Raw genomic sequence first — 25,180 nt, 5'->3', positions numbered from 1 at the left:
ATAAAATAAAAATATTTTATAGATAGCTACATAGATAGTTACAAATTGCAAAATTTTATATATATTAATTTTAAAGTATAAATTGTTCCCGCGATATACCGCGGATGAAAATTTAGTTAGGGTATGATTTTTGGTAGAAATCTTAATATATCCTATCCAACGAGAAAATATTATAACTCAACCTTATTCTTATTTTCCTTTAATATTTTTAATTTGTCAGATGAATTTTTGGAACAAAAAAAAAAGGATCTGGTGGTGGTGGCCAAGCAAGGCTTAGGCTATAGCACGACGACTCAACCAGCTAATTAACAAGTTTTAAACTTTTTCTCCGGAGCTCTGACTCTTCTTCTCTCCGGATCCAAAAATGAATCGTCTCTTTTCTCTCTTCTCCATAGCTCTGATCGCTTTCCTCTGCCTCCACCATCATGTTCTCGCTTCTTCCTCTTCCGACTTCGAAGGTTTCGATGCTGAAGACGACGATGTTTCAGAAGATTCCACTGAGCTTCACCACTCTCTCCGTCCTCCTCTTCTGACTCAGTCTGAGTCAACGGTTCTGGATCTGGACCCATCTCCCGATTCTGATTCTACTCCTGCATCTAAATCTGATCCTCCCACTCAGACCGTGAAGCCTTCGTCCTCCATCTCCTTCGATTACTGGGATGAAGATGAGTTCGAAGGATTGCCGGAGGACGAGAAATCTACGGAGTCTCCGGTTTTTTCCGATGACGCCTCCTCTCCTGCCGATCCACAGACGCCGGATCTTGAGTCTGCTTCAGAAACTCCAGATACTGACATTCCGAAGAAGATGCAATCGTACACTGTGGAGATCGTTTGCGTCTCTATATTGATTGGTTACGCTATCAATTACTTCACTGGTAAACGTGAAAATGAGAACCTCGCTTTGGCTTGGGCTTCCAAATTTGGTCTTAAAGATACGATTTTTGAGAAGAACTTCAGTTTGCTTGGAGTTGGTGAAGGAGAAGACTCTCCTTTGTTGCTGAAAGAAGCGACGAATGTGTTTAAGTTCTATGCCAGTGGGCGTAGGTATTGCCATGGGCTTTTGGCGACTTTGGAGCTTAAGAGTAGACACGATCTGATCTCAAGGCTATTCAACTCTGTCGTGCCTTGTAAAGATGAGATTAGTTTTGAGGTGTATATGAATGATGAAGCCATGGATCACATTGTGTTTGCTATGGCGAGGAAGAAGGCGGCTAAAACGATGCACAAGGAGCTGAGGGATCTGCAGAGATTTGGAGGGATGGTTCCCAGTCCTGGCGGGAGGAAGTGGGTAACGGAGGAGTTAGCTGTGGTCTCTGAGTCTAAGGAGGTAGCTGGAGATATGATCACCGATGTTGTACTTGATCAGGTCAGATGCTTTTTTGTTTGTTTGATGATTGACAATCTTAGCAGTTTAGTTTAGTTTCTTCTTGGACTTCAGCCTAAACATTTGATTTATGGATGAACATGAAAGTTCATAGGAAGTTTTGAGAGAGTAACTGGTTTTGACTCCAATCCCTATATGCCCTGGCCTCATTGGTGACTTTGATTTTCTCTAATCATGTTGAATAAGAAAAATGAGCTCTTTTTACTCCAAAGGGAGGCGCTTGATCAGAATAAGAACTCCAGTGATCACTGATCACTTAGCTTAGAACTATAGCTGGGCAGTTCCTTTTGCTAAGTTCCATAACATCTTCTTATTTTGGTGTGAATCCAACTGCCTAGCCTCGTTGTCAAACTGTGTAGAAATGTAGGGTGAATAATTATGATGTACTGAAAAATTTCTTAGGTTCCCCTTGTCATGATATATTTTGGCTCGATGGATTTGTTAAAGGATCACTACCTGAGTTGTGAATGTGATATGGGTGAAGCACTAGTATGTAATGTGTATAATGTTCCTCTCGCTTACATTAAAAGTTTCAAAAGAGCATTTGAATACTGTGTTTTTCTCTGATGTTTGAAAATGCCGTTGCTGCGGTATGTCTACTGTTTCATTCTCGTAAATTTTAAAAATATATCTCAATTTTATTTGTCAATAGTGACACAGTTGCCTTTCAATTGGTGCATGATTAGCGTCACCTACTCTTGCTATCTATGTCTGTAGATGTGGACAATGGATATCGATTATATTGGACTTAGATAGTTTTGACTTTGCTTATTGATGCGTGTATCTCTACTCAAATGATCTGTTGTACTAATCAGACTTCAATGATGCATTTGTTCTCTGTAGGTTTTTGGTGACAAGTCTTTTGAAAAGTTTGGGAAGTATTTCATCTCAATGCATTTCTCGGATCAACATCCTGGCAAACACAGGAAGATGCTGCTTTTCAAGTTTGCCTTACCTGATATTAAACACATGGATGATATGGTTCGGTTGATAGCGCTAATTCCGTATTACATTGACTTAATTGGGCGCTACAAGCTCAGCTCTCAGGTATAGGGGCAAACTTATTATTATTACTTGCCATTTTATCACTAACTGTGACAGGTTGAATAAATCTAAAAACCTGTAATGCAGGCAAGGAACAAAACTGACGGTGCTAGGCAAAAGGCGGCTCAGGAAGCGTACAAGGAACTTGAGAATGTGAGACAAGAGGCATTGCAGAGAAAGAAAGCCGAAAAGAAGAAAATATTGGAGGAGGCACAGGCAAAGCTTAGCTCCGAGGCTCTAAGGAAGAAAGAAGCAAAAGAACGTGCACGCCAGATGAAAAAGTCAATGCCGAAAGTTAAGATGAGTCGTGGTCACTAGAATCAAGCATAAGGGACACACTGTCATGTCGTCCATTGGAATAGCTACTCCCTTTTTAGTCCTTTCGATTAGATATTTTGAACTTTCATGAATCTCTCTACTTGCAGTTGATTTTTACTTCATTACGATTTCCCCTATAGTGGCACCGAGGCCTTACTTCCGATAATCCTCCGGGACCTCTTTGAATCATAAGATGAGTTTTGAAGTTATAGGCCTTGACTTCTTTGTTCACTGAAGTAACATCCTTTATTCTCAGTTAGTTATGCAAAACCAAGTGTTCCAATTTCAGTATTAATAGCAAAAGTCATATGTAGTAGAGTTATAAATAGCTCTCTGTTCATAACATTGCACTTAGCGTTCTAATGGCAGCTGCAACAACAAAGCTAGCGAGAGCTCTGCAACAAAGACGCACCTTCGTAAACGCCAGAGTCAAATGGGTCAGTGACCATTACCTCGACGAAGCTGTTCAACGAGAGAAAAACCTAAAGCAAGTTATCTCTCTCAAGGATCGAATCGTATCATCTCCGTCGAAATCACTCCCTCTCTCTTCTCTTTCACTTCTCAAACCTCTCGTCAATCTTCACATAACCGCCGCCGCGTTTTTCCAGAAATACCCTTCTGTCTTCACCACTTTTCAGCCTTCTCCTTCTCATCCTCTCCATGTTCGTCTCACTCCCCAAGCTCTCACTCTCCACAAAGAAGAAGAGACGATTCATCTCTCGCCGCCTCAACGCAACGTCACTGTTCAACGGTTGACTAAATTCTTGATGCTAACGGGAGCTGGAAGTCTTCCTCTCTATGTCCTCGATCGTTTCAGGTTCGATTTGGGTCTCCCTCGCGATTACATTACTTCGTTGATCGGCGATTACCCGGAATACTTTGAAGTAACTGAGATCAAAGATCGGTTAACGGGTGAAAAGACGCTTGCTTTGACGATATCTTCGCGGCGGAACAACCTTCCTGTGTCGGAAATGGAGAGAAGAGAAGCCACCATTGATGGGTCTCGTGTGAAAAAAGGGTTGCGCATAAGGTATTCGATGAATTTCCCCAAAGGGTACGAATTGCATAAAAGGGTGAAGAATTGGGTGGAGCAATGGCAAAATCTCCCATACATTTCGCCTTATGAAAATGCTTTTCACTTGGGGTCGTACAGTGATCAGGCTGAGAAGTGGGCTGTCGCAGTACTTCATGAGCTTTTGTTCCTTTTAGTATCTAAGAAGACTGAGACAGACAATGTGATTTGCTTAGGGGAGTATTTAGGGTTCGGGATGAGGTTCAAGAAGGCTTTGGTGCACCACCCGGGTATATTTTACATGTCGCACAAGATTCGGACCCAGACTGTTGTTCTAAGGGAAGCTTACCACAAAGTTTTCTTGCTGGAGAAGCATCCATTGATGGGGATCAGACATCAGTACATTTATCTTATGAGCAAATCAGGGAGAGGGAAGAAACGAGACTATGTTCATGGAGTTGAGAGAAGCAACCGAAAAAAGAGAGTAATCAAAGCTTGTGAAGATGGTGAAATTTATGCACATAACAGCAGTCTTTGATCAGAGAGGATAGTAGTAGTGTCGAATTAATGAGTTGCTATGACTAGGGCGAGTAAGGACAGCTTAATCGAGTATGGAATTGGTTGCTGATATGGTATCATTGTGCAAGATTTTGTGTTTGAGTCCTTGACCGACTCTGCCAGCAATTGGAGTAAACAGAACTCAAGATCTCGCATATTACCTAGCTAGCAACGGTGTTTAGCTAGTGGCTACAGAGTCTCTGCATTTTGCAAGTAAGTAAAACGGATGCAGAGAAAGGAATTTATAAACCTCCACAGGTTTTCTTATTTCCTTTGGGAAGACGCATGTATGTCTCAAATAAACATGGCAAGAGATGAAAGTCAGAGTAAACAACATGACAAGTGTGAGTCTTACAAGAACTGTGTTGTCCACATGCTCTTTTGAAAGGTCCCAACCTGGATGGTCCTCTCAGTTCAGCCACTTCCTGATCAAACAATTAACCAAGTTTTTTTTTTTATAGCTTTCAGTTTATTGATATCGTGTGTTAACTCAATTAGACAAGGCATCTTAAGCATTTCACACCTCTAAGTGTATTATTAGTTTATGACCAAGCAGAACGTATAATAAGATTGCTTGCGTAAATAATTGTCCACTAAACAAAGAACAAAATTAAAATCATTATTAGAATTGGAAGTAGATGAGACAAACACGAAATGATCACATGCACAAGCGAATTAGTCAACCAAACATTAAATAATCAAATTGCTTATATCTATTTGGAAATAAATAACAAATCTAACGACGACCCCCGTCTCCGGTGACCGGATATCCAATACCGTGCCTTCTCGCCGGAAAAACCAAGAACAACATGCCACAGATAACCCCAACACCCATTGGAACAATGTCCAAAACCTTCTTGGTTTCTTGCTCTGGCGCCGGATAAAAACAACTCACGGCGTTCTTGTCCCTCAGAGCCACCGCACCAAACACAAGAACCGACAAAACGGCGTGGATCCAGTCAATAATTCTTATCCGGTATTTACTAAGATTGGGTAAACCCAAACCGTCAGGGTCAGGGTAGTCGAAAACCCACATGCCCTTACGAGTAGCAAAACCGTAATAAACGTTACCGTCTTCAGCCTTGACGCTGTCAGTGAAGGAGCTAAGGAAGCAGGAGATGGAGAGAAGCGTGAGGAGCACTATGGTTAAAACCTGGGTCGGGTAATCGCATGAACCATTGGATGTAAAGACGGGTATGAGGAGCGTGAAAGCTAAGAGCGTTCCGGTTGGAAGGAGATTTGCCAGGTTTGCAGCTGAGGTTAGCGTCTGTGACATGACTGCATGTTGAGATGTCTGCCTCCTTAGCTGTGGAACAGACTCCGATTGCTCTTGCGAACTAGTTGGGTTTCTCTGCGTTAGGGAAGATGGTGAAGACATATTCTTTCGTTTTTCTTATTTGTTTCGAGAATTAATGGATGATTATGATCATAATATATACCAAGAAGAACGTGCGATTAAGTGTAGAAGATGGTTGTTGACGTGATCAATGTTTTGACTTTTGAGAAGTCAATGGGTCTCTTTTGATTCCTTCTTGAGAGTTGAGACTTTCAAAGTTGATTATATATTACTCTCGTTCTTACTCGTCTCCAACTTTAAACAAAAAACTTTAAAATCGATTTGCATGTTACGTTAACTTTAAAGAGATTCGCACTCTTTGGTGGGAACTAAAAAAGTAAACCTAATTCCACTAAAAAAGGTCTCCCGTTGGATCCATCTCGCAGCAATTCATCCCCTTCATCATCAAATCCGTGTGTTTCCTGCATAAACGCCTCACCCAAGGATCCCCTAGGGATTTGTTCCGCGCGTATGATTTCTGTTTGGAATGCTGCGAATTGGTCTCCTACGATCCTCTAGCCGTCCAGCTTCAGAGAGTCGGGCTGATTCACTGTTACCAGGCCTGGGGTTGGTTCACTCACGCCTACAACGATGGTTTTAGAGTCCTTGACCACCTTAAAGGACCCGCCTACGACGATGGTTTTAGAGTTAGAGAACCCGAGTCCAAAGGTGTACCGTTTTTACCAGATCCCGAATTTGGAGGAGCTAAACTGGCAAGAGTCCAACTCATGGTTGTGGCGTCCATCGTCAGGTCTGTAGCAATGTCGCGGGATATGAACGATCTCCAATACTTGAGGGGCATTTCTCTTCTACAAGGGCTAAAACCCTGGCTAAGGTAAATAAAACCGTGAGACTTATGCTTCCCTTGCTGTACAAGTCAACAAGTTTCACTTCTTCTTCTTCTTTTTTTTCTAGGTATTTGGATGCCAATGAACACCATAAGTTTCTCAAGCTGGTCTTGTCAGATATGGGAGAGTGTGCTCTCTCGGTAATTAGAGAAGCAGAGCGTTTCGATGAGGCTTTTGTGCATTCTTTTTGCATCTCTACACTAGAGGAATATTCTGTATCCCCGTTGCCAAAATGTCATTTTTATAAGGTGACTTTCCCAAGTTTACATGTCCTTCTGTGGCTCTGTCTCTGTCTCTCTCTCTCGTACGCCTTGACTGTCTTGTTTTGTATCCAGTTCTCCCGCCAGGTACTTTCTTTACTGTTTCCGTCCAAGGAGGCAAAAACATCACTAAATCTTAAAATTATGATGTCTGTGTTGAAATTTGTGGCAGGTGAATTCCAGGTATGTGCAAAAGTCTCGTGTCCAGATTAGTCAGTCATTAGATGTTTCTAGGGCATTATTATGTTTCTTGTGGCACTCACTGCTCTGCTATGTTGAAACTCTCATAGCTTATTCTCTCTCAGGTTGAACCTAAAGCAAATTGGTCGAAGCTTCTTGACTTAGTCCAAAGTTTTTTTAGGTGAATGTCATGCGCATCGTTCTCTTTAGATAAAACATGAGCTCCAGAAAATTAAACTTGGTATTATTATTCATGGAGTATTAACACATTTTGAATGTAGATGCTATCATCTTAACAAAAAAAACTCAATTTACTTCATCTTGAATGTTATCCCAAGAGTTTTTTTTATTGCTTTTAGGTTCACTTACTGTTATACATTCATGCTTACCCAATATACCCTAACAAACTCTCGTGCTAAAACCAATATAAAAAAAAATCAGAGAAGTATGCCAGCTCATAAGCCTTCATAACCATCTGTCGCCTTTATTTTTATATCACCGTAGTGTTCTCCTAGTTCCGGAGGATCTTGGCGCATCTTAAGTGCATAGCCTTTCTTTTTGGCATCATCGTTAGACTGTGATAAGACTGGAAAAAATTGTCTCTCCTCCCTCCACTCCTCGTCTTACACCAGAACCAGCAGTCTTCAAGCAGAGTTCGATATGCAGCTGTTTGAGTGATGCCCATTTTGATTCCTCATCATTATTTGGGGAGGAGCTTTCGAGATCAGTTTTCTTTAATTCAACTTCTTAACATAAACTTCTCTTTTATCCAAAAAATACACAAACTTCTCTTTGTTGAAAAATAACACATAGTTCATTTGGTACTAGGTAACGACTCGTGCATAATATATTCAAAATTAATTGAAAATTTTGTTCTGTTAAGATTAATATATTTAATGTATGCATTATAGTCTATAGATGGATAGTTAGTGAAACAATATAAAATTTTTGAGTTTGAATATATTTTGAAGACTTGCCAAATCTTAGTATTGGAATTTAACTATAACTGTTATTATTACCAAAAAAAAGTATTTTGTTGTTTTAAATGTATGAATTCATATAATGGTTTGTTTATTTAGATAAATATTCTAATTAGATAACATAGAGATTTCATAATCTCTTTTATAATTAGTTGTAAATGCTAAAAATAATTTATTTAATCATCTTTCTATTAATTTATGTATAAATGGAATGCCAAGTAAAAAGTGATACAATTGTTAGTCATATAATTTAGTGATTATTTCAATTATAACAAAACGATGCATTTTAATATAATATATATTCAAAATATCTATATTTGGTTATAAAAATTCGAAATATTTAAATATGGTAACTTTACATATTAAAAAACTTTTGTGTGTTTGACAATTGAGTTAAGAAAATAAACAGAAATAATATTTAAATACTTGGAAATAAAAGTGTTTGGTAATAGGGATTAGAATTTTTTTTTGTTTTAAATGGTTGAGGAAAATTGTGAGCTTGGCCACATAAGGACTAGAAAAACTTTGTTCCATTATAATCTCCTCAAGGGATAAATTTATAAACAGAAAAACTTGATTAAATCTACCTGCTGATCTGATTTATATATTTACTAAGTTCTTCTTGTTGTATTTTTCTTTTGCTGTACCAAAACTTGTCAATGTCACTATTCAAACCCATAAATTTGATATCCACGATCCCAACTTCTCGTGTATATAAGTTTTACAGTGGCATATTAGACATCCACACCATTAACATTACAAACGACAAAACCTTAAGAATGTACACGTACAGACATAAACATACCACTCATCCTATTTTCTCTCATTGTCTCTGAGCCACACCACCACCATTTTCTCTTAACCTTCATAGGCTTCCTCGATCACTTCATCTCCCAATATTGGAGTAAATAGAGAATACTTCACCTTCAATGAGATTTTGCCTTTCTCCACCAATAATCTTGCACCCGATACAACCCAATACCCGGGTGATTCTTGCGGCCCTCTTGTCATCTCACTTGTATCCACAAATTTCAAAAGTTTTGGAGCTTGCGTGGGTACTGGTGGTCCACCAGGATATATAGCCGAATTTATATTCACGTCTGCAGGTCGTGGTGGTGGTTTTTGTGCTGCAGTGAAGTGATGGCTTATTAGCGTTGAGATGAGTCCTGATTTTGGAGCAAAGCCTACCGCTTCATCCCATTCAGAATTCTTTACCAGTGTTGCTCCCACAACTCTAGAGAAACAAAGGCGCAAGAAGAGCACGTTCTTGAATCCGTGGCTCTCTACATGAAGCTGCGCACCTGTTACTACAGAAAGATCATCATCTGATTCGACAGGCTCTGTGCAGACGTGAGAGTAGTTCTTCCAGTTTACTTTCTCATAGTATCGACGGTCATGAGACTCTTGCCGGATACTTCTATTTAGATCGTCTTCGAGCTGATATATCTTGGGAAGAGAGGAAAGGTGTTGCAAATGAATTGCCAAACGGTTGCTTCTTCTACCCTCTAGGTAGAGCCGCATGCCAGTGATTGGCCTCTTACCAACATCAACCTGAAACCAGACAAACGAGAACGAGCATCTCAGGACTGGAGGACTTTAAACAAAATCTAACCACACAGGGTTAATGAGATCAGACTTGACTGACCAAATAAACCTGCATCAGCAAGCTACATATTCAGGGATGAAACAAACCCATACCGGAGTGGTATTCACGTATAGCTTAGGTCCAAAGAAACTGAATTGCAGAGACGCACAACTTTGTTGCTTTCGTTGCGGACCAAGAGGAAGTTCACTAAAAACGGGTGCCCACTGCCTTGGTAGCTGAAACTCGAGAAACTGATGCAGCTCTTCAATTGGTGGCTTATCTACAAATCTCAGTTAATGTTGGATTGTTAACCCAAGGCTTTTCGTTTATAGTATGTTCATCTTACGCGGATCATATAACAGATGGCAGAAAAAATCATCTTCGACTTATAAAAATACTATAATTTTCAAGTTATGCTCCTATGTATCAACCTAACTACCCAGCTGGACTTGGAGATTACGCAAGATTTGGGATTATACTATTCTAATTTTACCTATATCAAACTTCTAATCTAAAGGTAAAAGAAACCACTAGTATGAAGAATAACTCCAGAAAGAAATGCACAAAGCGCAAATGATTTATAGGCTTACATCTTAGATACAGATTTATGGCATGGCTTAAGAATCCACTTCCTGGAACTCCATTAAGCAAAGACGTAATTGGAATAAAAGACATGGAGATAACATCAGGCTCCATCTGAACTGTTTGCAGCCATTCATTATGCATTAGATTTCTGTTATCGTTTCCACCTCGCCTCTTGCACATGAAGACATAGTCCTACAAAAAACATGTAACTCCTGAGAAAAGAAGCTAACACACAGATTACATGTCTTTATGATAAGCTATGGTACCAATAGAAATTACCTCCTTATTTGCATAAGAGCCCAAAGAACTGGTATCTGCAAATCTCAGGCGTTGCTCCTTTGTTTCCACCTGAAACCAGGAATAAAAGACAGGAATTACAGACTTAAGAGTCGAAACACTAGATTGTTAGTAGAAATTCTTCTATATGTCAAATAGCCAAAACATTTATGACATGCACAAACAAGAAAGTTTTGATGATGGGAAACAAAAATAATAATAACTATTTCACAGACCTTACTACTTGCTTGTACTCTTTCTGAACCCGTATTATGCACTACGCTAGCTTCCACGAACCTCTTATCTGCCACCTCTTTTAACCTTTTCTGCAGATCCTCAGGCTGAAGTTTTGAGGAGTGTTGTTGTTTTGCATAAATCACATCTTTTCCTCCCATCTTAACACTAACAATTATATGCGTCCCATAAATATCTATAAACCTGGTAAAGAAACATTTGACTAAGTGTTAGTCATAAACCCTCCAATTACTGAAGAAATATTACTAATGAAACAACGCCTACAACAAGTAAGACGTAATTCTTAAGTCATACAAAAACAATTTCATCCAGTGAAAAGACATTGGGCCAAGGAAACGACCATCGAACAATTTCACAGAAAAATATGCAGATGTAAGTAACTTTCCATAGACTTTACATACATACAATCCTATTATGAAGACAGAACATCACCTTGCCAATGCAGCAGGGTCCCATGTTGATGGAACAGCCTGCTTAACATGCTCACGGAGTAACACTTGAGATTTGTCCAAAGCCACCGAGTATAATGAGATGAAAACCCCATCAAAAGCAAGGTTTTTGGTGTAGGCTGCGTCTTTCTGCCAACAGCTCGAGAATTCAAACATGGCATTGAAGAGACCTGACGGGATTTTCCCAGCCAAAGATAGTTCCTGGTTGAACTGCTCTGCCATCTAGCAAACCATAAGAAAAATGTTAACAAAATGTTAATAACTAAGGCATCCAAAATGCTATGAAGGAAATTTACTCTCTAGAACAATGTACAAGGAAACTAGATAAAGGCTTCAACAGATGGCGATCTTATCCACTCAAAACCTACAACAACACAAACCAATACTTTTCAACGAAAAGTTACCTGTTGGAAAGGAAGAATATCGGACCTAAACCGCATACGCTCCCCTTTATCGCATTTGATAGACTTGGAAACATTAGGAATGGAGATTCCACCAGGTAAAACAATCTCACAATTATCATCACCTTCTTTAATGTCAAGTAATCTAGAATCTTTGGAACCTCCTTTGCAATACTTCAACCGTAAATCAATAGCTAGATCATAACCACAGCCAATAGATCCAATCGCAACTTCAGCTGCTTTAGAAGCTGGTAGCCGAAGAGCCATGCTTCAGTACAAGACTTCTCTGTTGGCCAGACCAAAATCAAAGAAAGAGAATTAGAGCCCAGAATCAACAACACACAAAAACAATCAAAAGTCACCACTTTAGATATTTCTGAGAATTGCTGACACAAAGTGTGAATCTGACCAATAAGATCTCAATCGAAATCATAGTTTCTAAATATAGACCAAAAACTGAAGCTAGATGACCTAGGAATCTTGAACAGAAGACCAAGTCCAAAATGTCACCATATAAAATCAATTCAATAAAAGCGCAAAAGTCAAATAGAAAGACTGCAAAATAACCCTTAAAGACTTTGAAAGAAGAATATGAAAGTAATAAAGGAATATTGTAAATAGACGAAGTTGGAGCTTAAAGTACGTTTTCAAGCATATGTCTTCACCAACCGAGCTCAAAAACCGCGATCTAAACGAATCCTAAATCGAAGAACTATGATTGCAGATCCATGGAGCTCAATCATAGCAGCAAAGAGGATGAAGAAGAAGGAAGAAGAAAACCCTCAATGGTAAATTAGTTTTGTTAATCAAAAGTGATTAAGAGAGTAAGTAATAATAATGTAAGAAGGTAGATGGTAACAGGTGAAGCGAGTTAAAAAGACTCGAGGAAGAAAAGTCAACTATTGGTCAAAGAATTGGGAATTGTGTGTGGGCCCATTGATCTTCTTCCCCACTTTACTCTTCCTCCGTTGTTATTTGTTTATCATTTTGACAGCCTGTTGTTACTTTTTTATTTTATTACATTTTATTGTTGTTACATTATTACATATGCTTCGCTGGGATTTAATTTATGTTTTTTTCTTCTGTCTGAAGGGATTTTAGTAGAAAACAAAGAACCCATAACAACGACAAAAAATATTTTTCTTGCTCGAAACAAAACTTCGAGCATTTCAAAGAGAGATCTCTTCACTAACACGATGTGACAATTTTAACTATTGGCCAGAATTTAGAAAAGATAAATAAGCAATCAACGCATTTTGATAAACATTCCAAAATCATATAAGATTTGGTAGATAAAGCATACGTCGTTGTGCATTGGATACTAAAATTGCGTTGGATAGTCTCAGATTGATTGAGTCGCTATAATTGGATACCAAAAAAAGTACAAAGTTAATGACCAAAAGCATTTTAAGGTTTGAGTCACTATAATTGCGGAGGATTGCTTCAAAAGCCCCCACTTTGTACATTTTGTGTGTATCCGCAAGTACCGTGTAAGAGAAGGCTTGCATATTATTATGTATTAAACATCATCCTCTGTAACCACACTGCTTCCTTCTAACGACAAATAAATGTTGTCCACAAGCATTGCTTAAATTCATTTGTGTTCTCAAATCCAACCTACAAAATCATTTGTCTCTCCCATCGCATCCCATGTATGAATTCCAAAGCCTTCCTAGTTTGTTTTCTCATTGGCTGTCTGTGAAGTCAGCATCGATCACATCATCACCATCTCCTCCTTTACTTGAAGATGAATCTCCTGATGAAGCACCTTCGCCTCCCGGGGAAGGACCTGCACCTGGACCTCCAGCTCCAGGCTGGTTGTATAGAGACTGACCAATCTGCATCACTTCTTGGTTAAGAGCAGCCATGGCGTCTTTGATTTCTTGGGTTGATCCACTTCCTATCTTGTCTTTCAGCTCTTGTAGCTTAGCCTCCACCTTCTCTTTCACTTCACCTGGAATTTTCTCTCCTAGTTCTTTCAGTTGCTTCTCTGTCTGGTACACCACTGAATCTGCTTGGTTTTTCGTGTCGATTGCGTCTCTCTTCTCTTTGTCATCTTTTGCAAATCTTTCTGCCTCCTGGACCATTTGGTCTACCTGCAACATCCATCCACACCAACTTTTGTTACCATGATTATGAATACTAACGAAAAATAACCACTCCTATGATGATGGAGATTGCTACAGCCATTAAGTGATAGCAACAACGAGAATGCTACCAGTTAACCTATGGTATGGTATGGCTACCACTTTCATAATCAGTAGAAAATCACTAAACCTCAAAGATGGGACTGACAAAAACAAGTTATTGTTAATGAAGCAATGCGGTTTAATTCCTAAAGTGAACGCACCTCATCCTTGGGCAATGTACTTGCGCCAGTAATGGTGATGTCTTGCTTCTTTCCTGTGCCCTTGTCAACAGCACTGACAGATAGAATTCCATTGGCATCAATGTCAAATTTGACTTCGATTTGTGGAACTCCACGTGGTGCAGGGGGGATACCATCTAGACGGAAGCTACCAAGAGACTTGTTATCCCTAACAAACTCCCTCTCACCCTGCAACACATTAATCTCAACACTTGTCTGTCCATCAGCAGCAGTTGAAAAGACTTCTGATTTAGAAGTAGGCAGTGTGGTGTTCCTTGGAATAATCTTAGTCATAACACCACCTAGGGTCTCCAAACCAATCGAAAGCGGTGTCACATCAAGAAGCACAATGTCACTCACATCTCCAGCAAGAACACCAGCCTGGAGCCAGAAGAGAATGGTACTTGATAAGAATTCATTTTAGTAGAACACAACTTCTTTGCCAAAAGGTTATCAAAGGAATGACTAATGCATATTGTTAAATTCAAGACCTAAATAGGGTGAAAGATACAAGTTCAGGAGAACACACCTGGACTGCAGCACCTAACGCTACAACCTCGTCAGGATTTACTGTAACATTAGGTTCTTTCCCAGTCACCTTCCTCACGAGTTCCTGAACAGCAGGAATACGTGTGGATCCACCGACAAGGATGACTTCATCAATATCTTTGAAGCTGAGCTTTGCATCCCGCAGGGAATTCTCGACAGGAGTCCTGACCCTATAAGATAGATACATGGTAAGAATCTTAAGCCTCCATTATTAATCAAAAGCTACAAAATGAACATGTGGCAATCTGTTTACTTGACGGGCTATGAATATTAGCCATAAGAACTGTAACTAAAATTACCTGTCAAGTAAATCTGAACACAATTCTTCGAACTTGGCACGTGTGAGGGTGGTTTCTATGTGTTTAGGTCCATCAGCTGTGGCCGTGATAAAAGGTAAGCTGGGTACAGAATTCACATTAATCAGAAGCCAGATGCTTGTGAAAGTACTAAGTCAAAAAATTTAGACTGGAAAAATTAACTGTACCTCATATTTGTCTGAGTCAGTGAAGAAAGCTCAATTTTAGCTTTTTCTGCTGCCTCTGTTAACCTCTGAAGAGCTTGCTTGTCTTTCAGAAGATCTATCCCTTCGTCTTTCTTGAATTCTGCAGCAAGCCAATCAACAACTCTCTGCATTACAAAAGTTGTATCTGTCAAGTAAAGCACAGAAGAAAGAGTAAACAGATTCAATGCTCTTTGAATAAGGACTATAAAATTAAAATGTGCGTTTGACTCACCTTGTCAAAGTCATCACCACCCAAGTGTGTGTCGCCAGAAGTGGAAAGCACTTCAAACACACCATCACCAACCTCAAGCACTGCATAATAAGAAACATAACAAAAATACATATTACATGGTGCTAATACATCAAAAGACGGTACTATAGCAGCCAAAAAGAACATTCTCAAGGAGATATAGAGAGAATTTTAGCAAAGATTCAATGTCAAGTACCTGAGACATCAAAGGTACCACCACCAAGATCGAAGACTAGGATTGTTTCATTGGCTTTTCTGTCAAACCCATAAGCCAATGAAGCAGCTGTGGGCTCATTGATAATACGAAGAACTTCCAACCCAGCAATTCGACCAGCATCTTTTGTAGCTGTCCTCTGTGAATCGTTGAAGTAAGCAGGCACAGTGATGACAGCCTTGGTTACTTTGTCGTTCAAGAATCTTGATGCATCATCCACAAGTTTCCTTAGAACCTACAACAGACACAAACCAATAAGAAACAAACCATATACAGCAAACTAATGATCGACTACAATGGAACAACCACAGTCACTATTAATTCTCAATCAGAAATCCCAGAAAGACAAGATGAAGGTGACAAAACATTCCAGAAAGACAAGACAGGGAAGCATTCTAATGTGTGAAACGATATCTACTAGCTACGAATCTACCATCCACAAGTGTACCAGATAAGAATCACACATTCACCACCCAAAATTGCACCTTTATGAAACTTAACCAGATTAAACACACTACCGATTAAAATACTAGAGAAATGAATGAAAGGGAAAAACTTCAATACCTGAGCTGAAATCTCCTCAGCAGCAAATTGTTTGTTAATGGCAGGACACTCAAGCTTAACATTATTGTTCTCATCTCTAACAACTCTGTAAGAAACCTGCTTAGACTCTTCATCAACCTCGTTCATCTTCCTACCAATAAACCTCTTCACTGAGAAGAAAGTATTCTCGGGATTAACAACAGCTTGCCTCTTCGCAATCTGCCCAACAAGCCTATCACCACTCTTCGTGTAAGCCACAACAGAAGGCGTTGTCCTCTGACCTTCAGCGTTAGTCACAATCGTAGGCTTACCTCCTTCCATAGCAGCTACTGCAGAGTTAGTCGTACCCAAATCAATTCCAACAACCTTCTCGTTAACCACACGAACCGGACCAACCGCGTATCTAGAAGCGCCGCCGCCATTTCTGGTGCCCATTCTGAGAAAAGCAGAAGTGGGTGTGGAGAAAGGACCGGTTCTTGTACCGAAGAAGGCACTTCTCGGCATAAAGGTACCGCCTTTACCATTGAGATTTCTCTTGGAAGAAGAAGAAGAAGCGAATCCAATTCCGCCGAGAACGTGGATTTGGGCGGCTGAAGATGCCATTTTTCGAGCTAAGCAATAGAGAAGTAAAGGTAACGGAGGGAAGCGGAGAGTGCAAGGAGGGTTTGAAGCTGAAAAACCCTAAGGGAAAGTAGGAGGAAGAGATATAGAAGGCAGAGAAGATAAGAGGAAGGTGGGAGAAAGAGGGAGAGAAATTGTGGACCCCACTTGAAGTTTCGAGAAGAGAAGATGGATGGGCTTCAATAGGCCAACAAGTGTTTGTGAGTTTGACACCCATTACTAGAGACTTGTGGTGAGAAACATCTACACTTTTCACTAAAGCCCACCATCTCTTAAACCTCTCAAATGCCACGGATCACTTAGCTTGAGATTTTGAGGTACGTTTTGGGTGAACCAACCAAGAAAGAGAAATGATGATGGTATTTGATGGGTTGTTTGCTAGAACCTTTATACGACCGTTTTTGTTCATATAGACATAGTTTACACTACCGATCCAGTTTGATGTCTGAGACAATAGCAATAGACTTTTTTTTAACTCTTGGAATACTTGTTGGTAAATGCGGTGGCGACATTTTTGTCATAAACTTGTCTTTTGATTATGGGTATTATCCCTAATTACTGTATATACCTCAAAGTTCATGGACCAAAGAGTTACCAAATAAATTCGAATAAAAATAAATAAATTCGAACTCCATGTGCAAGTGCATTGGGCTGGACGACTCTCTCTCGAGTTTTACACAAAAGGACAATCTTGGAGTCAAGGATCCTCATCATCTTCCAAATAAAGTAATATTTAGTTTATTCATCTTATTGCTTGTATGATAATTTGTTAAATTCTATCTTTACACAGTTTTCTTTCTTTGTTATCTTTCGACGGATTCAGACGCACAAACCACAATGGGTCTACTACTACTATAGTTATAGAAGTAAGTGGGTTGTGACTTTCAGTAAAAGATACATAAAAGAAAATCTAAATCGTGTAATATATCACATCTCACTAGTCATCAAGAATGCAAAATACGTTAAACCACTGATCCAATACACAAAGCGATCGATAAAACTATAAAGAAAAATTTCTTGTATTAAACGTTTCATGAAAAAGATGGACTCTAATCGAAAATAACAATGAGATCTATTATATGATAGATATGGAGGTAGAGGAAACAAAAACTGGTTTCACGAGATCCCAAAAAAACGCTTACAAGCCTTTACGAATGCTTTTTTCTTGAAGTTGTTGCTCTTCTTCTTCTTGTGCACCTTCTCTTTATCATCATCATCTTCGTCTTCATCTCCTTCATGGAAAGGAAGCGGCCAAGTCGTGGCAGAGCTCTGGTCATAGATTCTACAGTAGCGTTCAGAGACAGACGAAGATCTTCTCATAGACATCTTTATTGGTGAAGGAACCGCTTGTGCTGATGCAGACACTGACCTGTTCCTGCTCAGCTTCGGTTTCATTTCAGCAGGTTCAAGATCGGGCTTCTGAATCTGAGGATCGACCACCGGGTGGTCCGGCTCAAGTTTCTGGTCTGTTGAATCCATCTTGGAATAGCCACTCATGATTTGTTCTCTCTTTCTTCTTCTTCTTCTTCTGATATATGTTTTGATAGTGAATGGACTTCTAAGCTATAGTAGTATCGCATATATATATAAATGTGTCGAGAGGTTCATGAATAGAGTAATTTTTATCAGAATGAGATCCGCACAATATTACAGCTGGTGGAGATTGTAAGCAACGTTTTTAACACAGGGCATGTGCACTTGTCTGGCAAATGTTTGGCATTACATATAGCATTCATACTTGGTGTCTCAAAAATGTGTTAAAATAAAATAATTGGGAGACAAACAGGTGAAAAGATTTACGTTATGCTAGCTGCTCAATAGTCAATTACTCAATAATAGTGTAGATTAGAGACAACTTTTACTTATTCGTTACTCTGTGATTTATTCACTACAACTACAAGAAAACATGCTATTAACAATAGAAATATCTGTTGTCTCTAATTACTTATTCGTTACTATATGATTTATATATATATATATATATATATCACTACAAGAAAACATGCTATTAACAACAGAAATATCCGTTGTTAAATTTTGTCGTTTATAAATTATAGCAACATATCCATAAAAAAAAAACACTTTGTTTGAGTAATAAACTAACAACGAATTTCAAATGTAATATGGCAGAGAGGAATAAAAGACAAACTAATTGAAGATATTGGTTTTCATATCCTAAGAGGCTAAGACATATTTACAGTGTTCCTAATTAATCCAAGTGTTAGAAAAAAAATTTTATTTAAAAATATAGATTTTTTTTAAAAAGAATTATTTTAAGTTCCTATGCATTTTATTAATTAATAATGATGAATTGTATACTCCAAGACAAATAATTGAATACTATTGAAATGATGCATCTGTAATCAAATTTTAATTTGTTTGCTTAATATGTGTGAAAATCTTAGAAACTTGGATTTATAAGGAATAAAACGGATTATTAGTTTTCTCATTTATTAATAGTTTCATAGTTTGTGGTATTTGAAGAAGGATAACATATATTATGTGCTCTTTGAATATAGTTTTTGAATTTGTGGTATTTTGACCAAAAAACAATTTGTAATATTTTTACAGTAATCTTCGTTATTTTTGATTTTACAAAAACCTATAAAATACTATACGTAAAAAGAATAAATAGTGAAAAATCTTCCGAAATGAACTGAAATAAAAAGGTCTAAATGTGACGCAAGGACTAGTGGTGTTTGAGAGGAATTGCTATTTGCAAAGTTGTATTTGGAGCTTAAAACCCTAAACCCAGAAATCCCCAACTCTTAAACTTGAGAAGATGATGGCTGATGACACTGAACTCGTCAGTAACACTGACCAGAAGATGGAAGACGCTTCAGCCGAAAACCCTGCCCGAGCTGATCCCCCCTCATCGGATGATTCCGGCGATTCTGATTCCGACTCAGAAGATGAAGCCGAGTCGAATCAGCAGATTGTAACCTTGGAGTCGGAGCTCTCCGCTAATCCTTACAACTACGATGCTTATGTCCAAGTAACAATCACTCTCTCTACCTTCCCTTTTGCTACAAAATGTCGTTTTAGCTCACTCAGCACCTAGCAGGAAAGCAGAATTTGCTAATCTTCATTTCAGATTTCCTTGGGAGAAAATGATATTGCTTGTGTATTTGGAAAACCTTTGAGTTGTGTCTTCTCTCTTGTTGGAAGATGGATGGTTTTCTCTTGGCTACATTTGTTTCTGACTTTTTTGCTTTCTTATTTCAGTACATTAAGCTTCTCAGGAAAACAGCCAACCTTGAAAAGCTAAGACAAGCAAGGGAAGCTATGAGTGCCATATTTCCGTTGAGTCCTTCCTTGTGGCTTGAATGGGCAAGGGATGAAGCGTCTTTAGCCGCTAGGTAAATTTTTTCTTGCGCTTCTTTGGCTCATACTTCCGGTTTTATTGTAGGCTTCAGATGGTTTCCTTTGATCATTATTTGTTACAGTTCAAGCATGCAATTTTTAACACACCCTCTGAAACTGTTGTTATATTTATCCTTGCAGTGAGAATGTGCCTGAAATTGTGATGCTTTATGAACGGGGACTTTCTGATTATCAGGTATGTTCTCTTCTGTACTGGATCCAACAGCTTGAATAAAAAAGCTTCGTTAGGCTTATATATTATTACCATTTTGTTAGAGATAGATAGACTGAATAAATACTCTGGTATGCTATATCGATTTGTTCTGTTATTTATCTTTGTATTTCAAATTTCTTCCTCAATTGATTATAAAGACAGTGATACTTTATAATCGATCATTCAACTAGTAATTCGTTCCACATTGAATTAATAAGCTAATAGCTTTTCTTTTATGCAGTCTGTATCTCTTTGGTGTGACTACCTGAGCTTTATGCTAGAATTTGATCCATCAGTGCGTGGATACCCATCTGAAGGTATTTCCAAAATGCGGAGTCTTTTTGAACGTGCTATTCCGGCTGCGGGCTTCCATGTTACTGAAGGCAATAGAATATGGGAAGGATATAGAGAATTTGAGCAAGGTGTCTTAGCCACTATCGACGAGGCTGACATTGAGGTTGGATCCATTTCTTGATTTTGTTCATCTACATTCGTTCACTGTAGTCTAGCAGCATGTTAGCAAGAATTGTGTTCTAGGATGATTCCTTTACTAAGTGAAATAGAAGTATGGTAGTGGGTTGCTGCGCATAGTTTTCAGTGGAAAGAACTAACATCTTGTTATTAACGAGAGATAGTGGTTGCTATGTAAATATCATTTAGGTCTCTAGGCTCTAAAGTAGAAATAAATCAGTTTATGCACATCTCTTTATAGTTCTTTTGTGGCATCATGAATTTTTAGTTTTATTTTACAGGAGAGAAATAAGCAGATACAAAGGATCAGAAGCATATTCCACCGTCACCTGTCTGTTCCTCTAGAAAACTTGAGCTCCACCCTTATTGCTTACAAGACTTGGGAGTTGGAACAGGGCATTGACCTTGATATTGGATCTGATGATTTGAGTAAGGTTTCTCATCAGGTTGCTGTTGCAAACAAGAAGGCACAGCAGATGTATAGTGAACGTGCCCATCTTGAAGAAAACATATCTAAGCAAGATTTATCTGACACGGAAAAGTTTCAGGAATTCATGGTACGTATTGTTTATCGTGCAGTTGATATATATCATAAATGTTGTGTAGAAGTTGGATTCCATATGCCTACCATTAGTGCTCATATTGTGTGAAAGATTCGGAATCTGCAGACTTGGGCATGTTTTTTTGCTACTGTTGCATCCTTTTTGTTCTTGTTATTGGCTTTACCAAGTAAACGATGTTATCTATATGAAAACGTGATGATTGTAATTATTTCTTTGTAGAATTATATAAAGTTTGAGAAGACTTCTGGAGATCCTACCCGAGTTCAAGCTATATATGAACGTGCTGTGGCTGAATACCCGGTTTCAAGTGACTTGTGGATAGACTACACCGTGTATCTTGATAAAACTTTGAAGGTCTGTCAAGAACTTGTTGTGTAGCGTTTTTTTGGCATTTTATCTATCATCTTCTTGAAATTGTCTTTTTATGGTGCTGTTTCTTACAATTTTTACTTGATCTGTATAATTGACTTTCTGCTTCAGGTTGGAAAAGCTATAACGCATGCCTATTCTAGGGCGACTAGAAGTTGTCCATGGACTGGAGATCTTTGGGCACGTTATTTACTTGCTTTAGAGCGTGGTTCTGCATCCGAGAAAGAGATTTATGATGTAAGTCTCAACTTGTTAAAATTGAAAAACAAAAGAAATATAGTGAAGGAAAGGATACTTGCCCTAACATTGATTTATGTCTGTCATCTTCCTCTTACCATATCCGATGCGTTATGCTATGTGATTTTCAGAAAGTTATGCTGAGAATATTCTATTATTCAAATTGTTGCGTACAGGTCTTTGAGAAGTCATTGCAGTGCACATTTTCCTCCTTTGAAGAGGTACACCTTTGCTTTCATGATTATTTATTCAGTTTCTAGCATGTATATATTAATCTCTATCCACGTATTTCTTACGAGTTGTTTCTTATCAGTACCTGGATTTATACCTCACTCGAGTAGATGGCCTGAGAAGGAGAATGTTATCAACTAGGATGCTAGAGGCTTTGGACTATTCTCTGATAAGAGAAACTTTTCAGGTTTGTCTGCTGCCTTTACCATCAATAGTATTCTCAAATTCTTGTTCTCAGCTTTCAAGATATTGGTATCCTTGCAGTTCTTTTAGTTAATTGCATTCTCTTCGTAGCTTTCCATATAAGAGTCTATATAGGATTATCTTTTCTGTAAGAATAGTGTTCTTTTGTGTAGCTTTTCTCCTGATTTAGATATCTTCTGAAACACTCGAATTAACTCAATGTTTCTTTCTGTCAGCAAGCATCAGATTACCTAACGCCTCACATGCAAAATACAGACAGTTTGCTACATTTGCATACTTATTGGGCTAACTTGGAACTTAATATTGGAAAAGATCTAGCTGGCGCACGAGGTGTTTGGGATAGCTTTCTGAAGAAGAGGTTTTGCAATCTCTACCCTTTATATTGATTAATTACAGATTTAAACTTGAAATAATTCAGGCAAATTATAGCATTTGTCAGCATAAGGCAATCTGGTTCACTTTGGTTCATCTTACCTTGTTCTCTCCAGTGGTGGGATGCTAGCAGCCTGGCATGCATACATTGATATGGAAGTGCATTTGGGGCATATAAAGGAAGCTAGGTCTATTTACCGGAGGTGCTATACAAGAAAGTTTGATGGAACTGGCTCAGAAGTATGCACTCGATTCTTTCTTGTTTAATGTGTTACTGTAACTTCTTTTCTTGTTATCTAAGGAGGATTATTTGACTCGAAACACATTCTTTAGCTTCACTTGCAACTGAAACGACCGTCTATTAAATGAAAAGTAGAGAAACTGAGAAACAGTGTATAAATGGAGCAACTGCAATGCAAGCGCGTTTAGATTGAGGGTTTTTCTGTTTTTGATGGTTTAGGCATGTTTACAATACATGACATTTCTTTGAAACATGAGAGCACTGTATGCCTGAGTTGTCATCTCTAATTTCTAAATGCCTATACTCACTTCCTAAGAAGAGCAATTTTCCAGGACATATGCAAAGGATGGTTGCGCTTTGAGAGGGAGCATGGGGATTTGGAACATTTTGACCTAGCAGTTCAAAAGGTATTGTTTACTGTTTGGCATTTCCAGAATATGATGAATATTGATATATTTTGTTGGGTTTGAATTTTTTTGTTAACTCTTATGTGATAAATACATTAGATCGATCTGTTAACTTAATTTTTGATTCATAGCTACTGTGATGTTCTTGGCTTCTTATGTTCAGTTTCCCTATATTTGACCCTGATGGGCAGTTATAAGAGCGATGCATTGTTTGCTAAAAAAGAATGCAAAAAAAGTTGTGGAAGCTGTAAATTATACGAGTTGCTTGATTTTTATTCTGCAGGTTATGCCACGCTTGGAAGAGCTACAATTGATGAGGTTACAACAAGAGTCTACACCAGTCAAACCGTCAGCTGGTCTGAAAGAGCATAGCTCACAAAAGAGAAAAGCAGAACAGAATGTAGAAGAAGAGTCTTTGGCTAAGCGGCAGAAGAGGAAAAGTCAAAAAGAAGTGGACCTAGGTGGTCAGAGTGCAACTGTACCAGCAACAAAAAACGTTAAAGCAGAGAATGGAAAAACAGCTGATTCAGATAAAGAAGAGACAGAAGATGCCAAACCACTGAAGCCGAAAGTTTATAGAGACGAGTGTACAGCTTTTATTTCGAATCTCAGTGTCAAGGTAAGTATATAGGCTTCATGTAAAATTTACGAAGACAATCTACTGAAAAAAGCTACTGTGTGGGGATTTTCAGATATTAAGCTACTAATTGTTGTTGGTAGGCACAAGAGGAAGATATACGTAAATTCTTTGGTGATGATGGTGGGGTTGATTCCATTCGCATTCTCCATCACAAAGACACTGGAAAACCAAGGGTCTCTCTCTTACACACACCTTCTGCATGTGATGTCATCTTCTGCTGTCACTGTTAATGAATCTGGGAATTTCCCTGTTTCCATGTGATCATGTTTAGATGAAGTCATGTTGAGACTTAAAAATTGCAGCCATCAGATAACTTCTGTTCAATTATACTCTCTATAGGGGTTGCAGGGAAGAAAGTTTTGTAATAAATTTTTCCATCTGAAATGATTAGCAGGAACTGTTCACCATATATGGCAGTTAGATGCATAAGACAAACTCCTAGTTTCTGTTTTAGTGAATTATGCTGATATGGTGGCTTAATAAGCTTGCTTGATCCTCTTGTTTCCCTCAGGGACTGGCATATGCTGATTTTGTGGATGATGAACACCTTGCAGCAGCTATAGCAAAGAACAGAAAGATGTTTTTTGGTAAGAAGATCAGCATAGCACGGTCAAATCCAAAGAAGGGTAAAAAAGAATTCACTCGGCGTGGAAATGGTTAGAATCTATCTCTCTTGTTTGTTTTCCTCATAATGTAGCCAGCCATGTATTGAATTCGTATCTACTTCTGGTATAAATAATTTTAAACTAGTCTGATTATTCTTCAGTAGATGGTTCTGGGAATTCAAAGGACCCTTCCCTGATTTCTGAGAAGGCGAAAGCACCACTTGGTGGAGAAACTGAGGGTGAAAGGAAAGGAAATGAAGTGGAAGTGAGGGGTAAGAACACGTTTGCTGTCCCAAGAAATGTTAAACCACTCGGCTACACGACACCTAAACCCAGCGCAGATGAGACACCAAAATCAAATGATGAGTTCAGGAATATGTTCCTTAAAAAGTGAGACTTTTGCTTGGTCCCTATCTTCCTTCCCTTAGATACTTGTCTTGTTCTACTTTTCGGAAGTAATCTTATGTTGTAGACCAGCAACATCGGATCTGCTACTCTCTTTTGTCAAGATAACTAGTTGAGCTTCTATATAACTAATATATAAATTTAAGTCTTGCTAGACGACCATGTTAATATGTTTTGATGTTATCTTTCATTTAGTTTGATGTTAGAACCATATATATTTTGAGAGCTTTGCCAAGTGAATTATTCATGTTTTCTTTGAAGAGAAGGAACTAAACCCCTTGTCATGAAGCAACCTTTACAAGCAAAAAATTTCACTTTGTACACTGGGAATCTTCTGTAG

General features: G+C 38.5%; 8 protein-coding genes and 1 non-coding gene across 14 annotated transcripts; 5 read left to right on the top strand and 4 right to left on the bottom strand.

Annotated features, from left to right (window-relative positions):
* Positions 1-176: 176 nt before the first annotated feature.
* Positions 177-3,082, top strand: AT4G24330 (hypothetical protein (DUF1682)). The gene is made up of 3 exons (NM_118566.4): positions 177-1,366; positions 2,228-2,431; positions 2,516-3,082. Exons 1-3 carry the CDS (start codon positions 365-367, stop codon positions 2,744-2,746), a joined length of 1,437 nt encoding a protein of 478 aa, NP_194164.1. The 5' UTR covers positions 177-364; the 3' UTR covers positions 2,747-3,082.
* Positions 3,083-3,099: 17 nt separating this feature from the next.
* Positions 3,100-4,861, top strand: AT4G24320 (Ubiquitin carboxyl-terminal hydrolase family protein). Its single transcript, NM_118565.2, has one exon. It carries the CDS (start codon positions 3,109-3,111, stop codon positions 4,294-4,296), a length of 1,188 nt encoding a protein of 395 aa, NP_194163.1. The 5' UTR covers positions 3,100-3,108; the 3' UTR covers positions 4,297-4,861.
* Positions 4,862-4,867: 6 nt separating this feature from the next.
* Positions 4,868-5,791, bottom strand: AT4G24310 (transmembrane protein, putative (DUF679)). The gene has a single exon (NM_118564.3). The coding sequence runs from the start codon at positions 5,692-5,694 to the stop codon at positions 5,053-5,055; it is 642 nt and encodes a 213-aa protein (NP_194162.1). The 5' UTR covers positions 5,695-5,791; the 3' UTR covers positions 4,868-5,052.
* A 589-nt stretch (positions 5,792-6,380) lies between these two features.
* AT4G24300 (Peptidase C50, separase) lies at positions 6,381-7,614 on the top strand (the record flags this gene model as incomplete). Its single annotated transcript, NM_118563.1, has 4 exons — positions 6,381-6,487; positions 6,568-6,748; positions 6,836-6,943; positions 7,573-7,614. The coding sequence occupies 4 exons, from the start codon at positions 6,381-6,383 to the stop codon at positions 7,612-7,614; spliced, it is 438 nt and encodes a 145-aa protein (NP_194161.1).
* An 882-nt stretch (positions 7,615-8,496) lies between these two features.
* AT4G24290 (MAC/Perforin domain-containing protein) lies at positions 8,497-12,549 on the bottom strand. Of its 3 annotated transcripts, NM_179102.5 has the most exons (8): positions 12,115-12,549; positions 11,475-11,757; positions 11,054-11,292; positions 10,603-10,804; positions 10,370-10,438; positions 10,096-10,282; positions 9,619-9,785; positions 8,532-9,471 (listed from the first exon to the last, which is right to left on the bottom strand). In NM_179102.5, the coding sequence occupies exons 2-8, from the start codon at positions 11,736-11,738 to the stop codon at positions 8,779-8,781; spliced, it is 1,821 nt and encodes a 606-aa protein (NP_849433.1). In that variant the 5' UTR covers positions 11,739-11,757; positions 12,115-12,549; the 3' UTR covers positions 8,532-8,778. The 3 variants fall into 3 exon arrangements, with proteins under 3 accessions (NP_001328303.1, NP_849433.1, NP_567698.1); NM_001341662.1 differs by lacking the exon at positions 12,115-12,549 and having other exon boundaries at positions 8,497-9,471; positions 11,475-12,018; NM_118562.2 differs by having other exon boundaries at positions 8,566-9,471; positions 9,619-10,282; positions 12,115-12,312.
* A 244-nt stretch (positions 12,550-12,793) lies between these two features.
* Positions 12,794-16,784, bottom strand: cpHsc70-1 (chloroplast heat shock protein 70-1). The gene is made up of 8 exons (NM_118561.3): positions 15,919-16,784; positions 15,337-15,589; positions 15,123-15,202; positions 14,873-15,015; positions 14,688-14,786; positions 14,369-14,558; positions 13,822-14,220; positions 12,794-13,567 (listed from the first exon to the last, which is right to left on the bottom strand). The coding sequence occupies exons 1-8, from the start codon at positions 16,498-16,500 to the stop codon at positions 13,157-13,159; spliced, it is 2,157 nt and encodes a 718-aa protein (NP_194159.1). The 5' UTR covers positions 16,501-16,784; the 3' UTR covers positions 12,794-13,156.
* On the top strand, positions 16,679-16,986 carry AT4G03095. Its single transcript, NR_144023.1, has 2 exons — positions 16,679-16,835; positions 16,932-16,986. It is a non-coding gene; the product is annotated as an uncharacterized misc_RNA (transcript).
* Positions 16,987-17,316: 330 nt separating this feature from the next.
* Positions 17,317-18,216, bottom strand: AT4G24275 (uncharacterized protein). The gene has a single exon (NM_148371.4). It carries the CDS (start codon positions 18,013-18,015, stop codon positions 17,635-17,637), a length of 381 nt encoding a protein of 126 aa, NP_680737.2. The 5' UTR covers positions 18,016-18,216; the 3' UTR covers positions 17,317-17,634.
* Positions 18,217-19,135: 919 nt separating this feature from the next.
* On the top strand, positions 19,136-25,076 carry EMB140 (EMBRYO DEFECTIVE 140). 4 transcript variants are annotated; one of them, NM_118560.4, is made up of 16 exons: positions 19,136-19,513; positions 19,744-19,877; positions 20,023-20,077; positions 20,337-20,552; positions 20,848-21,123; positions 21,349-21,483; positions 21,610-21,735; positions 21,912-21,956; positions 22,049-22,153; positions 22,386-22,528; positions 22,659-22,782; positions 23,116-23,190; positions 23,474-23,809; positions 23,911-24,003; positions 24,342-24,486; positions 24,597-25,074. In NM_118560.4, exons 1-16 carry the CDS (start codon positions 19,301-19,303, stop codon positions 24,827-24,829), a joined length of 2,454 nt encoding a protein of 817 aa, NP_194158.3. In that variant the 5' UTR covers positions 19,136-19,300; the 3' UTR covers positions 24,830-25,074. The 4 variants fall into 4 exon arrangements, with proteins under 4 accessions (NP_194158.3, NP_849551.1, NP_001328783.1 ...); NM_179220.2 differs by having other exon boundaries at positions 19,201-19,513; positions 24,600-25,002; NM_001341660.1 differs by having other exon boundaries at positions 19,210-19,513; positions 23,911-24,486; positions 24,597-25,076.
* Positions 25,077-25,180: the final 104 nt, after the last annotated feature.

Source organism: Arabidopsis thaliana, chromosome 4, assembly GCF_000001735.4.
Source record: "Arabidopsis thaliana chromosome 4, partial sequence".
In the NCBI taxonomy this organism is placed as follows: domain Eukaryota; kingdom Viridiplantae; phylum Streptophyta; class Magnoliopsida; order Brassicales; family Brassicaceae; genus Arabidopsis; species Arabidopsis thaliana.
This window is presented reverse-complemented; position numbering and strand designations above follow the sequence as displayed.